The sequence below is a fragment of the Schistocerca americana genome, chromosome 4 (assembly GCF_021461395.2).
Source record: "Schistocerca americana isolate TAMUIC-IGC-003095 chromosome 4, iqSchAmer2.1, whole genome shotgun sequence".
NCBI lineage: Eukaryota > Metazoa > Arthropoda > Insecta > Orthoptera > Acrididae > Schistocerca > Schistocerca americana.
In genome coordinates, this window is record NC_060122.1 from 691,901,238 (window position 1) to 691,913,627 (window position 12,390).

Genomic DNA, 12,390 nt, shown 5'->3' on the forward strand with positions numbered 1-12,390 from the left:
TGACAGTATCACGGCTTAAATGTTCTACTGACACTTGTGCACCCGAGGATGTGATCTGAAATCACGAAATCGGTCGTGTTTCTGTGAAAGTTTATATGTAGTTGAAAGCGGTTTACATCTACGTCTACATCCATACTCCGCAAGCCACCTGAAGGTATGTGGCGGAGGGTACTTTGAGTACCTCTATCGGTTCTCCCTTCTATTCCAGTCTCGTATTGTTCATGGAAAGAAAGCTTGTCGGTATGCCTCTGTGTGGGCCCTAATCTCTCTGATTTTATCCTCATAGTCTCTCCGCGAGACATACGTAGGAGGGAGCAATATACTGCTTGACTCCTCAGTGAATGTATGTTCTCGAAACTTCAACAAAAGCCTGTACTGAGCTACTGAGCGCCTCTCTTGCAGAGTCTTCCACTGGATTTTATGTCATCTCCGTAACGCTTTCACGATTACTAAATGCTCCTGTAACGAAGCGCTCTGCTCTCCGTTGGATCTTCTCTATCTCTTCTATCAACCCTATCTGGTATGGATCCCACACCGGTGAGCAATATTCAAGCAGTGGGCGAACAAGTGTACTGTAATCTACTTCCTTTGTTTTCGGATTGCATTTCCTTAGGATTCTTCCGATAAATCTTAGTCTGGCACCTGCTTTACCGACGATTAACTTTATATGGTCATTCCATTTTAAATCACTCTTAATGCCTACTCCGAGATAATTTATGGAATTAACTGCTTCCAGTTGCTGACCTGCTATATTGTAGCTAAATGATAAAGGATCTTTCTTTCTATGTATTCGCAGCACATTACACTTGTCTACATTAAGATTCAATTGCCACTCCCTGCACCATGCGTCAATTCGTTGCAGATCCTCCTGCATTTCAGTACAATTTTCCATTGTTACAACCTCTCGATATATTACAGCATCATCCGCAAAAAGCCTCAGTGAACTTCCGATGTTATCCACAAGGTCATTTATGTATATTGTGAATAGCAACGGTCCTATGACACTCCCCTGCGGCACACCTGAAATCACTCTGACTTCGGAGGACTTCTCTCCATTGAGAATGACATGCTGCGTTCTGTTATCTAGGAACTCTTCAATCCAATCACACAATTGGTCTGATAGTCCATATGCTCTTACTTTGTTCATTATACGACTGTGGGGAACTGTATCGAACGCCTTGCGGAAGTCAGGAAACACGGCATCTACCTGTGAACCCGTGTCTATGGCCCTCTGAGTCTCGTGGCCGAATAGCGCACGCTGGGTTTCACACGATCGGCTTTTTCGAAACCCATGCTGATTCCTGCACAGTAGATTTCTAGTCTCCAGAAAAGTCATTATACTCGAACATAGTACGTGTTCCAAAATTCTACAACTGATCGACGTTAGAGACATAGGTCTATAGTTCTGTACATCTGTTCAACGTCCCTTCTTGAAAACTGGGATGACCTGTGTCCTTTTCCAATCCTTTGAAACGCCACGTTCTTCTAGAGACTTACGGTACACCGCTGCAAGAAGGGGGCAAGTTCCTTCGCGTACTCTGTGTAAAATCGAACTGGTATCCCATCAGGTCCAGCGGCCTTTCCTCTTTTGAGCGATTTTAATTGTTTTTCTATCCCTCTGTCATCTGAGCGACAATCTAGAGGAGGAACTACAGTGCAGCCTTCCTCTGTGAAACAGCTTTGGAAAAAGACATGTAGTATGTCGGCCTTTAGTCTGTCGTCCTCTGTTTCAGTGCCATTTTGGTCATAGAGTGTCTGGACATTTTGTTTTGATCCACCTACCGCTTTGACATAAGACCAAAATTTCTTAGGATTTTCTGCCAAGTCAGTACATAGAACTTTGCTTTCGAATTCATTGAATGCCTCTCGCATAGCCCTCCTCACACTACATTTCGCTTCGCGTAATTTTTGTTTGTCTGCAAGACTTTGGCTATGTTTATGTTTGCTGTGGAGTTCCCTTTGCTTCCGCAGCAGTTTTCTAACTCGGTTGTTGTACCACGGTGGCTCTTTTCCATCTCTTACGATCTTGCTTGGCACATACTCATCTAATGCATATTGTACGATGGTTTTGAACTTTGTCCACTGATCCTCAACACTATCTGTACTTGAGATAAAATTTTTGTGTTGAGCCGTCAAGCAATCAGAAATCTGCTTTTCGTCACTTTTGCTAAACAGAAAAATCTTCCTACCTTTTTTAATATTTCTATTTACGTGAAATTATCGATGCAGTAACCGCTTTATGATCGCTGATTCCTTGTTCTGCCTTAACTGTTTCAAATATTTCGAGTTTGTTTGTCAGGAGAAGGTCTAATACGTCATCGCCAAGAGTCGGTTCTCTGTTCAACTGCTCAAGGTAGTTTTCAGATAATGCACTTAAAAAAATTTCACTGGATTCTTTGTCCCTGCCACCCGTTATAAACGTTTGAGTCTCCCAGTCTATATCTGGAAAATTAAAATCTCCACCCAGAACTATAACATGGTGGGGAAATCTACTCGAAAAATTATCCAAATTTTACTTCAGGTGCTCAGCCACAACACCTGTTGAGCCAGGGGGCCTATGGTGACATCCAGTTACCATGTTTGAGCTTGCTTTAACCGTGACCTTCACACAAATTATTTCACATTTCGGATCTCCGTCAATTTCCTTCGATACTATTGCACTTTTTATCGCTATAAACACGCCTCCCCCTTCACTGTCCAGCCTGTCTCTGCGGTATACATTCCAATCTGAGTTTAGAATTTCTTCAAAAACATGGATTATTTCAGCTGCGGTTTGCCTCAACAGAAAAAATTTATCATTATAAGTTTTCACATACAAACGGAGGTTGTTATAACCAACCAATGTCTTCGTCTCACAACATACCTCTGAGCAGCCGCGCTTCCTTCTTAGAAACCAAACCACAGAACAGACATATAAGTCATGCTGTACGCTCTGGCCGTGTTAAATTCTCACCGGTGGAGCCACCGCTCACCCCAAAGAACGTCGTTAAGACAGTCCACCACAGCTGATCCGGAAATGACTACTGTACAGATCTCCACCAGTGGCCACAGGCTATCACAGCAAAACTGCTCGCGAATTAACAGACGCGTAAAACATCAGGAACTGGAAGTTGACAATTTGTAGAGTCCTGCGAGCGGATCAGGATGCGAGGTGACGCTGCCTCCAGTTGTAACGTGACTCGTCCAACTCGTAGACCTGGTGCGGTTGAAGCGGTATTGAAGAGCATATTTCGTGACAGGTGGATTGGTTGTCGAAGCACCATACCATGGCCCGCATGTTCACTGGATCAGACGTCCCCGGATTTCTTTCTGTGGGGAAAGTTGAAGGATATTTGCTATCGTGATCCACCGACAACGCCTGACAGCATGCGTCAACGCATTGTCAATGCATGTACGAACATTACGGAAGGCATACTACTCGCAGTTGAGACGAATGTCGTGACACGTATTGCCAAATGCATTGAGGTTGACGGACATCATTTTGAGCATTTATTGCATTAATGTGGTATTTACAGGTAATCACGCTGTAACAGCATGCGTTTTCAGAAATGATAAGTTCACAAAGGTACATGTATCACATTGGAACAACCGAAATAAAATGTTCAAACGTACCTACTTTCTGTATTTTAATTTTAAAAACCTACCTGTTACCAACTATTCGTCTAAAATTGTGAGCCATATGTTTGTGACTATTACAGCGCCATCTATCACAAAGTGAAAAAAGTGGTTCAACTAAAACATTTATTTTTCTTTACGTACTACGCGAATATGTAATAAAAATGGGGGTTTCTGTTTAAAAAAACGCAGTTGATATCCGTTTGAACTATGGCAGCGCCATCTAGCGGGCCAACCATAGCGCCATCTGGTTTCCCCCCTTCAAGCTAGACGAGTTTCGTTCTTTGTAGTTTTTTCGTTTGACGTTTATTTTGTGAGATATTTGGCCTGGTCACGATCAATGGACCACCCCGAATAGGCTCGCACGACGCGCCACCCACGCGATCACGCGCTGTCCTTCTGACCTCGGCTCTTTCCAGAAGTTCCTATGTTGCTGGTCACGTAGCCCACACCCTATCACAATAACGCAGTTCCTTCTGCTTCCTAGCGCCCCCCGCTAACGTTATGTTACTCCTTTGCTGGCACACCTCGTGCAACATTATACCCTCACTATACACTCTCAGTACTCCACGCTACTCATTTGCGACACATACGGGACAAGTTATAACAGGGGACTTTCAATTTGTAAAGTGATTTTGATTGCTTTGACTGAGTCCACTGGCTTGCGATCTCACAAGGTGCTTGTGCCTTCGGGAGCTAATGTACCAAGTCTGAAGGGACAGTACAGTCCTCTGTTATGCCAGCGTTGCCTGGATCTCCGCCCCCACCAGCTTTTACAAGGCCCTCCAAATCCTTGAACGCCATGTGTTTCGCCTTGCCTTCTGTATCCGCCTTTCTTCCCCCACACGACTCCTGTATGAACTGTTCCCCTTCCCCCACCTCCTCCTGTTCCTCCAACATCTCTGCATCCTGTACATTGTCCGCAGACTTGATCCCCCCCTCTGGTTTCCTCCTTCCTCTCCACCCCCCGCCCGTTGCCGCGCCTCTATCGCTGTATCCCTCCCTCTCTTCACCTCCACACCCTCCATCTCCTTCATCAGGGCAATTTCCAGCGCCTCCCCCTCCCAGATGATCAACTTCGCCGTGACATCTACCCTTCCTTCCAACTATAACCTGGCCTTGTTCCGCCCCCCCCCTCCCCAGGCCCCCCTTTTTCGTCTCCCCTCCTTCTCCCAGAGCGGATTTTCCTTCTTCCCCCCCCCCCTCCCCCTGAGACCCTGCACCCCATACTTGCCTTTTTCCTTCGCACATCCCTCCCTACCTGGCCCTCTTCAGCGCGCCCACCGCCCATCTCCCCCCCCCCCTCTCTTCCCCTCCCCCCTCCCTCCCTTCTTCCGGTCTCCTCATCTCCTTGCACCTGGCAGATCCTCTGTTTTGATCATCGTCAGTGTGCCACGGCAGTGTTGTGTTTAGTGCTGTTTCTCCTGTGCGTCAAGAGGTGTGATTTCAATTGTGTACTGCCTTGAGGTTCGCTGTCAGTGTTTGTTATGTGCTACGCCATCCGTCGATACTTTTTATGCTCTGGTCATACTGTGCCTTGTGTTCTTTTAACTGTCGCAGTGTGTGGCTTTTTGTGTGTGGTACTTTTTTACAGTTTTTTATCTCCATTTTACAGTCGCCCCTTTTTTGTCTATTGCCTTCCATGATGTCCCCCCTTTTTTATATCTATGTTCACCATATTCTCTCCTTTGTATAATTTTCACTGTCTTCTATTGTTTGTTCTATGTCTTTCGGCTGAAGAGCAGCGCATATGCTGCTGCCAGCTTGCCCCGATGGGGAATTGAAATACAACAAAGAAAAAAAAAAAGACGGTACAGTGAAGTTGCATGGCGGCGTGTTGCAGGCCACGTGGAGGTGCTCAACTACCTGCTGAGCCGGAGGCCCGACGTCGAGGTGGACGCCCGCAACGCGCTCGGCTTCACGCCGCTCATGAAGGCCGCGCTGCAGGGCCGCACCAAGTGCGCCAAGCTGCTGCTCTTCGCAGGTCAGTGCTCAGCAGACAGCGCCTAGCTGTAGCAGCTCTTTTTCTGTTTTCGCTTTTTCGTCTAATAGGTGAAAGTTTGATTTTGTTTTTTACACATTGACTGTCATTGAAGGGTTTTACTTTTATTTAATATTGTCCCGGCTAAGTATCAGTTTGATTACTTTTAAAACCCAATGTTAAACGTGGGTCACAACACGTGTAGTCTTCCCAACTCTGAGAGAAAAAATCTTTAGTAGCTTTACTACCAATGTTTACAGACGACGATACTTTAACCTTTCGTTCAATTGTTTTAGTTACGAATCGCTAGTTTGTTCTTGGCATAGATCACGTAACCTTAAAGTTTATTAATCTAAGTTAAATTAATGTTCAAGACTTGTATTATGTTTCAAATTAACAACGTCAGTTTATTGACAAGAATTATTAATAAATAGGTTCACTCATACGATCTCAATCAAGGAAGTTGTTTAATTAGATGTCTAAGTAGGATTCCCGCTAGCATCAGAGGTGTTAGATAATATCCTGTCACTTTCGGTAAATAAGCTATTTCTATTTAACATCCGCAAACTGACATTAACTATGATCACTAGTCGCGTGGAGTTAAAGTTTCCCACTATCACAATTCAAAGTCCGAATCCGGTTAAAATTCTCAATTCAGTAAAGCGTTTAAATATTCACACGAATTGACATTAAAGCCAAAGAGATTACTATTCACCTTCACGTTTATCTAATCTGATAAATGTCAAAATTAAAGTCTTGAATTGACAATAGTCAAAAACAATCTCGTCACGATCTATTCTTGATCCCCGTTTAATAAAGTCCCATTTGTTGTTCTCTAAAGCTGTACGTCCTAAATACTTCCGAACTAGAACAGACTAGAGACTGGAGTATCGTGATTACAACGTATGGCTATTTATACTTCAATAAACACTATCTTTTGTGTCCAAGACCTACGTTCTATGACTATAATATTGAATTTCTCACGTATTGGAATAACTAATATTTTAATATTTTCTACTGTTTTTCCCCCTTCCCATGTTTCTAAAATTTATAATTAAATATTCCTTTTCTTTTCTTTTGCTTTCTATACTAGATATTCCCCTCTATTTGTTTTTTATTTATTTTTCGTAATTACTACTTGTGGAGGGACTTGGGTCATTTTGTGAATTGATATTTTAAGGACATGGGAGCTAATTTGGGAGCTATTTTTGTTTTTTCAAGACCGAGAGGCGCTGTAGGTGTCACATAGCGTAGAGTGGAAAGGAGCCTGAATAATCTAGCGCATCTCCTTGTCCATCACACAGCAGCGGCTGTCCTGAATTTCAAGCAGTCGTGTATGTTGTACAACAGGTTTCTGTATTGAGCCTTTTTTAGGGTTCCATACCTCAGTCGCAAAAAAAAAAACAGAACTCTTATTGGATCATTTTGTTGTCCGTCTGTCTGTCCGACTGTTAAAAACCCTTGTTCTCAGAGGGTATAGGCGTCGACGTGAAACTTACTGAGCTCTATGGTTCCTTGTCGGTATAAAAAAATTTAAGCTTTTGCGTCGTTGCAGTCAAAAGATGTCACATATTTTGACACTCGCAGAGTCACCCATCAAAACCTGTAGGGTACTTCCCGTTGACCAAGGACCATAAAATTTGGAACAACTAAACGACCAAATCCGAAGATTGGTGGTTTGCATTTATAACACACGAAAAAAAAAAAAAAGATTTCTCATATGTTATCCGATTGTCTGTCTATCCGTCCGTCTGTTACGGCCCCTTTTTCTCAAGAACGGGTAGACGTGTTACGTTCAAATTTATGTCGCATAATAAGGTGTATAGTCCTTTGGTGATGTAACAAATGTAAGCTTCGGAGGTTCGAGTCCTCCCTCGGGCAAGGGGTGTGTGTGTGTGTGTGTGTGTGTGTGTGTGTGTGTGTGTGTGTTGTCCTTAGCGTAAGTTAGATTAAGTAGAGTGTAAGCCTAGGGACCGATGATCTCAGCAGTTTGGTCCCATAGGAACTTACCACAAATTTCCAGATACCAAAAAATAGGCTACGGCTGTTTATGTCACATACTTCGATATTCGCAAACTCACTCATCACAACCTACAGGCTACTTCTCGTTGAACTCGAATCATGAAATTTGGCAAGAGGTAAGATTTCATAGTACAAGTAAAGGAAAACATCTGAAAATTGTTAATTCGTAATCATATGGCCGGCCGGAGTAGCCGAGCGGTTCTAGGCGCTACAGTCTGGGACCGCGCGACCGCTACGGTCGCAGGTTCGAATCCTGCCTCGGGCATGGATGTGTGTGATGTCCTTAGGTTAGTTAGGTTTAAGTAGTTCTAAGTTCTAGGGGACTGATGACCTCAGAAGTTAAGTCTCATAGTGCTCAGAGCCATTTGAACCATTTCGTAATTATATGACACGAAAAAATATTTTTTGCCATTTGTTATCCGTTAGTATGTATTTTCTTTTGCTGACACCCCATTTCTCAGGAATGGGTAGACGTATATCTTGCCTCTATCGACATCCATAAAAAGCAAAAGTCGTCGAGATTCTAGATTTCCAGTACGAATTAACTGTCTGCACAGGATGATTCTTACTAACGTTTCAAACAATCCCGAAGCGACGCAGATGACGCAGAGACAAGTCAGGAAATCCCTCAAACATAGATAAGAGCTGTTGAGCATGTGACACTCACATTCGGGAGGACGATGGTTCAAACCCGCACCCGGCCAACCTAACTTAGGTTTTCAGTGATTTCCCTAAATAGCTTTAAACAAATGCCGGAATGGTTCCTTTGAAAGGGCCCGGCCAATTTCCTTCCCGATCCTTGTCTAATCAGAGCTTGTGCTCCGTCTCTAATGACCTCGCTGTCAACGGGACGTTAAACACTAATCTCCTCCTCCTCCTCTTCCTCCTCCTGCTTCAAATGGCTCTGAGCACTATGGGACTTAACTTCTGAGGTCATCACTCCCCTAGAACTACTTAAACCTAACTAACGTAAGGACATCACAGACATCCATGCTAGAGGCAGGATTCGAACCTGCGACCGTAGTGGTCACGCGGCTCCAGACTGAAGCGCCTAGAACCGCTCGGCCACAACGGCCGGCCCCCCTGCTTCAACACGTAACGTTACCAGATGATGTAACTCGCTGCACGTGCAGCAGTTCGGCTTGGGCGCGAAGAGATGATTGAGCAATGTGGTGCTTGCATTCGAGCAAACGGTGCAATCTGTGAACATGTTTCGTAAACGTGATCTATTGTAAACGTAGAAGTTATAAAATTATTGTCCTCGCGATAACCAAGTAAAAGCTGTTCTTATTTTGTGTTTTGTTCCTTTTGTCCCTTTTTTGTGTTGACAGACGTTATTTAGTAAAAAAAACCCAGGTCATTTACTGTTTCGAAAGCTTGTACTCATTTACTTGTGACGCAGTATGTAGGTACTTTGCAACAGATCAGCGGAGATGTGCGAGACCGGTAAATAAAATAACAAATCTTACCTCAATATAAACACATAACTACTCACGCAATGAAGAAAATACTGCCTGCCGAACGCAGGACTCAAACCGTGATCACGTGCTAAAATCGTGCATGTAGCCCTGGATCCAGAACGAAGTGATTACTTGGGTTGGGATTATGAGGTGTGACAGACCGATTGACTCAACCGCTGCACGTGCGGTGAGGTACGTCATATGGTGACGTCACATGTCCAACATTTGTTATCCACTTTTGCGGTATTTCCCGACATTTGCGATCCCATGTGTCTCATATTAAATTACTTGTCTCAGCGTTATTTACGTCGCTTCAGAGGTTTCTTAAACGTTAATAAAGATCACCCTGTGTACATAAAGTTTGTACGGAACCCTCGGTACGCGAGTCCTATTCACACTGAAACTTCCCAAACTTCTGCGTTATTTGATACTCAGACAACTGAGTAAAACTGAACGTACTCAGACAGTTTTCTCTTCACTTATTCTGATCATTTCTAAACTGACACACAATATTTTAGCGCAACGCAATCTGACTTTTAACAATCCCTACAAAAGAATAGGCCTGACTAACAATAACCTATCCTTCATGAGTCACTTACCTCACCAAAATCTTCGTTACTCGAACTCCTGGAATACAGCGAGCACTAATACTGCCAGATAAATAAAAGTTCTAACTACTGAAGGCACTAACTACTGCTAGGCATATAGTTAGCAAATGAAAGAGTTTGATAGAGAACAAACAATGTGTTTACCTTAATAGTGTTCAAAAGTCAGAAATATATATAAATTCGTGACATCCAGTTCGACAAATTTCCTTTTTCTGACGGAAACATGTCAGATCGTCCGCTCATATTACATCTCGCAACTCTGGCATCTCTCTCGCTACATCCACCACTGCTGGCGGCTCACCTCCAGCTGCCCAACGCTACGCGCTGTCCGCATCCAACTGCCCGACACTACACTAACGAATAATCCAACATTGAGACCAACCAGCCACAGACTGCACACAGCGCAGTCCGCGATTTCAATACAGAGCGCTACGTGGCGTTACCAACATAAAAACCTACACAGCCTACTTACAACACTTGTTCGGATTTTCTTTTTATTCGACGATTTGTCGAACTCTTCTTCATCGTTGCGTCCCCCAATTCAGAGTCAGTAGTAGTCGTAGTAGTTGGAAAACTTTGGGCAATTAGCCGGCCGCTGGTGGCCGAGCGGTTCTAGGCGCTTCAGTCCGGAACCGCGCGACTGCTACGGTCGCAGGTTCGAATCCTGCCTTGGGCATGGATGTGTGTGATGTCCTTAAGTTAGTTAGGTTTAAGTAGTTCTAAGTTCTAGGGGACTGATGACCTCAGAAGTTAAGTCCCATAGTGCTCAGAGCCATTTGAACCATTCTGAACTTTGGGCAATTAGTGTGTTTGTGTTCGGCCTCTGACAAAGTAACAGATCTAACAAAAAAAGAAACTGTATATACTACTGCATTAGCCATTTCTGTAGATAATGAATGCAGAGTTCCGTTGACACATGTTGTTTTAAGTTGTGTGATGAGGCAATTCTGAATGCGTGGAAGAACCGTCAGTGATTTCTCGGAGAAACCTGTCGAAATATAGAGTGAAAAAAGAGGGAAATAAGTAACAGTGTTGCCACATGCTACTGTTAGAGCTGATGCGGAATTTGTTACAATAATTATTGGATACGAAAATATTAATGAAGCACTTCCATGAAACACGTAAGTTTTCTACAACGCTTGCTCTCACGGCGATATCCATTAATAAAATATTCTCGGGTTTCAAGTGGTTAACTGCCCACGAGCTTTCGATAGAGATCTCCTCTGCAGGTGTCAAGTGGTTGACTGTCGTGTGAATGCCGCTGCCGTGCTTATATAGCCGTGCCGCTACCAATGATGTCACTGGTGCCTAGTCCCGCGCCATATACAGCAATGTTTTGATGGCTCGCCCGCCACGCCCGCTTCAACTCCCCAATCAGAGGATCTGTGGCAAAATAAATAAAAATTAAATTTATTGATTTTTCGAAAAGAGAAAAAATTATGGATATGGAACTGTAACATTAGAATTTTTGAAAGGCTTTTTTACGGACTGTATTGACCGGCTTGAATGCGGAAATTTGCCTGTAATATAATTACAATTCCGATTAATTACATTGTGAATTCTACGGCATTGCTGATTTAATCAGAGTTCACACCTTAGACGTAGAATTAGTTCAAATGGTTCAAATGGCTCTGAGCACTATGGGACTTAACATCTGAGGTCATCAGTCCCCTAGAACTTAGGACTACTTAAACCTAACTAACCTAAGGACATCACACACATCCATGCCCGAGGCAGGATTCGAACCTGCGACCGCAGAGGTTGCGCGGTTCCAGTCTGAAGCGCCTAGAAACGCTCGACCCACTCTGACCGGCTAGAATTAGTCCTTCTGCCACAATATTAATTCATTAGTCGCCATCGATGTTCTTCTCTTTGTTGACCGTGTGTATCTTCCTAAGTCGGCATCGGTTTAATTCGCGAAGACGGTAGAAACCAAGGAATACAATGCTGCGTCGCTTTAAATAATTCTCGTAAAACTTAGATACTTCTCACTATTTTTTTTCACAAGACAATAAGACTTGCTCTGCTCATCGCACAAACCATAAATACTAACAACTTTCCGCACACACCAAAAATTACGTCCATCCCCTACAAGGTAACAATCGAAAGTGTATCTTAACTCCTTCTTGGAATATGAAACAAAAGAGAATCCAATATGAACATTACAGAGATTATATTCTACATCCCTCTCAATTTAATCTTTGGAGCGGACTTTGAGGTATTGTATGTCTATGCGTCGGAATGTGTCATTACAGATCCCAGGTCGTACTCATCTGCAGTCTACCGTCTTTACTGAGGGTGTTGTCTGATATTTTGGTCTCTGTTGCTTCATGTATTACGATATCCCAGAAGCCGTTGATCCGTTTAGTCATAGAAATATCGTCGAATGCAGTTCGGTGTCAATTTACCAGTGCAAGCTCCGCTACAGCTGATTTTTCGGGATAGCGTAGGCGTTAACACCTTTCATGTTCTATGCAACGCTGTTCAATAGTGCGGACAATCTGACCAACATAAAACTGCTCGATCCACACGGTATTTTGCGTATTCCAGGTGTTCTGATACCTACATCATCTTTCACAGGGATAGCGTAGGCGGAAACACCTTTCACGTTCTATGCGACGCTGTTCAATAGTGCCGACAATCTGAACAACATAAAACTGCTCGATTCACACGGTATTTTGTACATTCCAGGTGTTCTGAGACC

At 43.6% G+C, this 12,390-nt stretch overlaps 1 protein-coding gene across 1 annotated transcript in view; it reads left to right on the forward strand.

The window, feature by feature from the left end:
- LOC124613711 (ankyrin repeat domain-containing protein 33B-like) overlaps positions 1–12,390 on the forward strand; it is a 451,902-nt gene that overhangs the window by 397,272 nt on the left and 42,240 nt on the right. Inside the window, exon 4 of the mRNA XM_047142430.1 lies at positions 5,459–5,599. Within this exon, the coding sequence (XP_046998386.1) occupies positions 5,459–5,599 (141 nt within the window). The remainder of the gene's footprint in view (positions 1–5,458; positions 5,600–12,390) is intronic.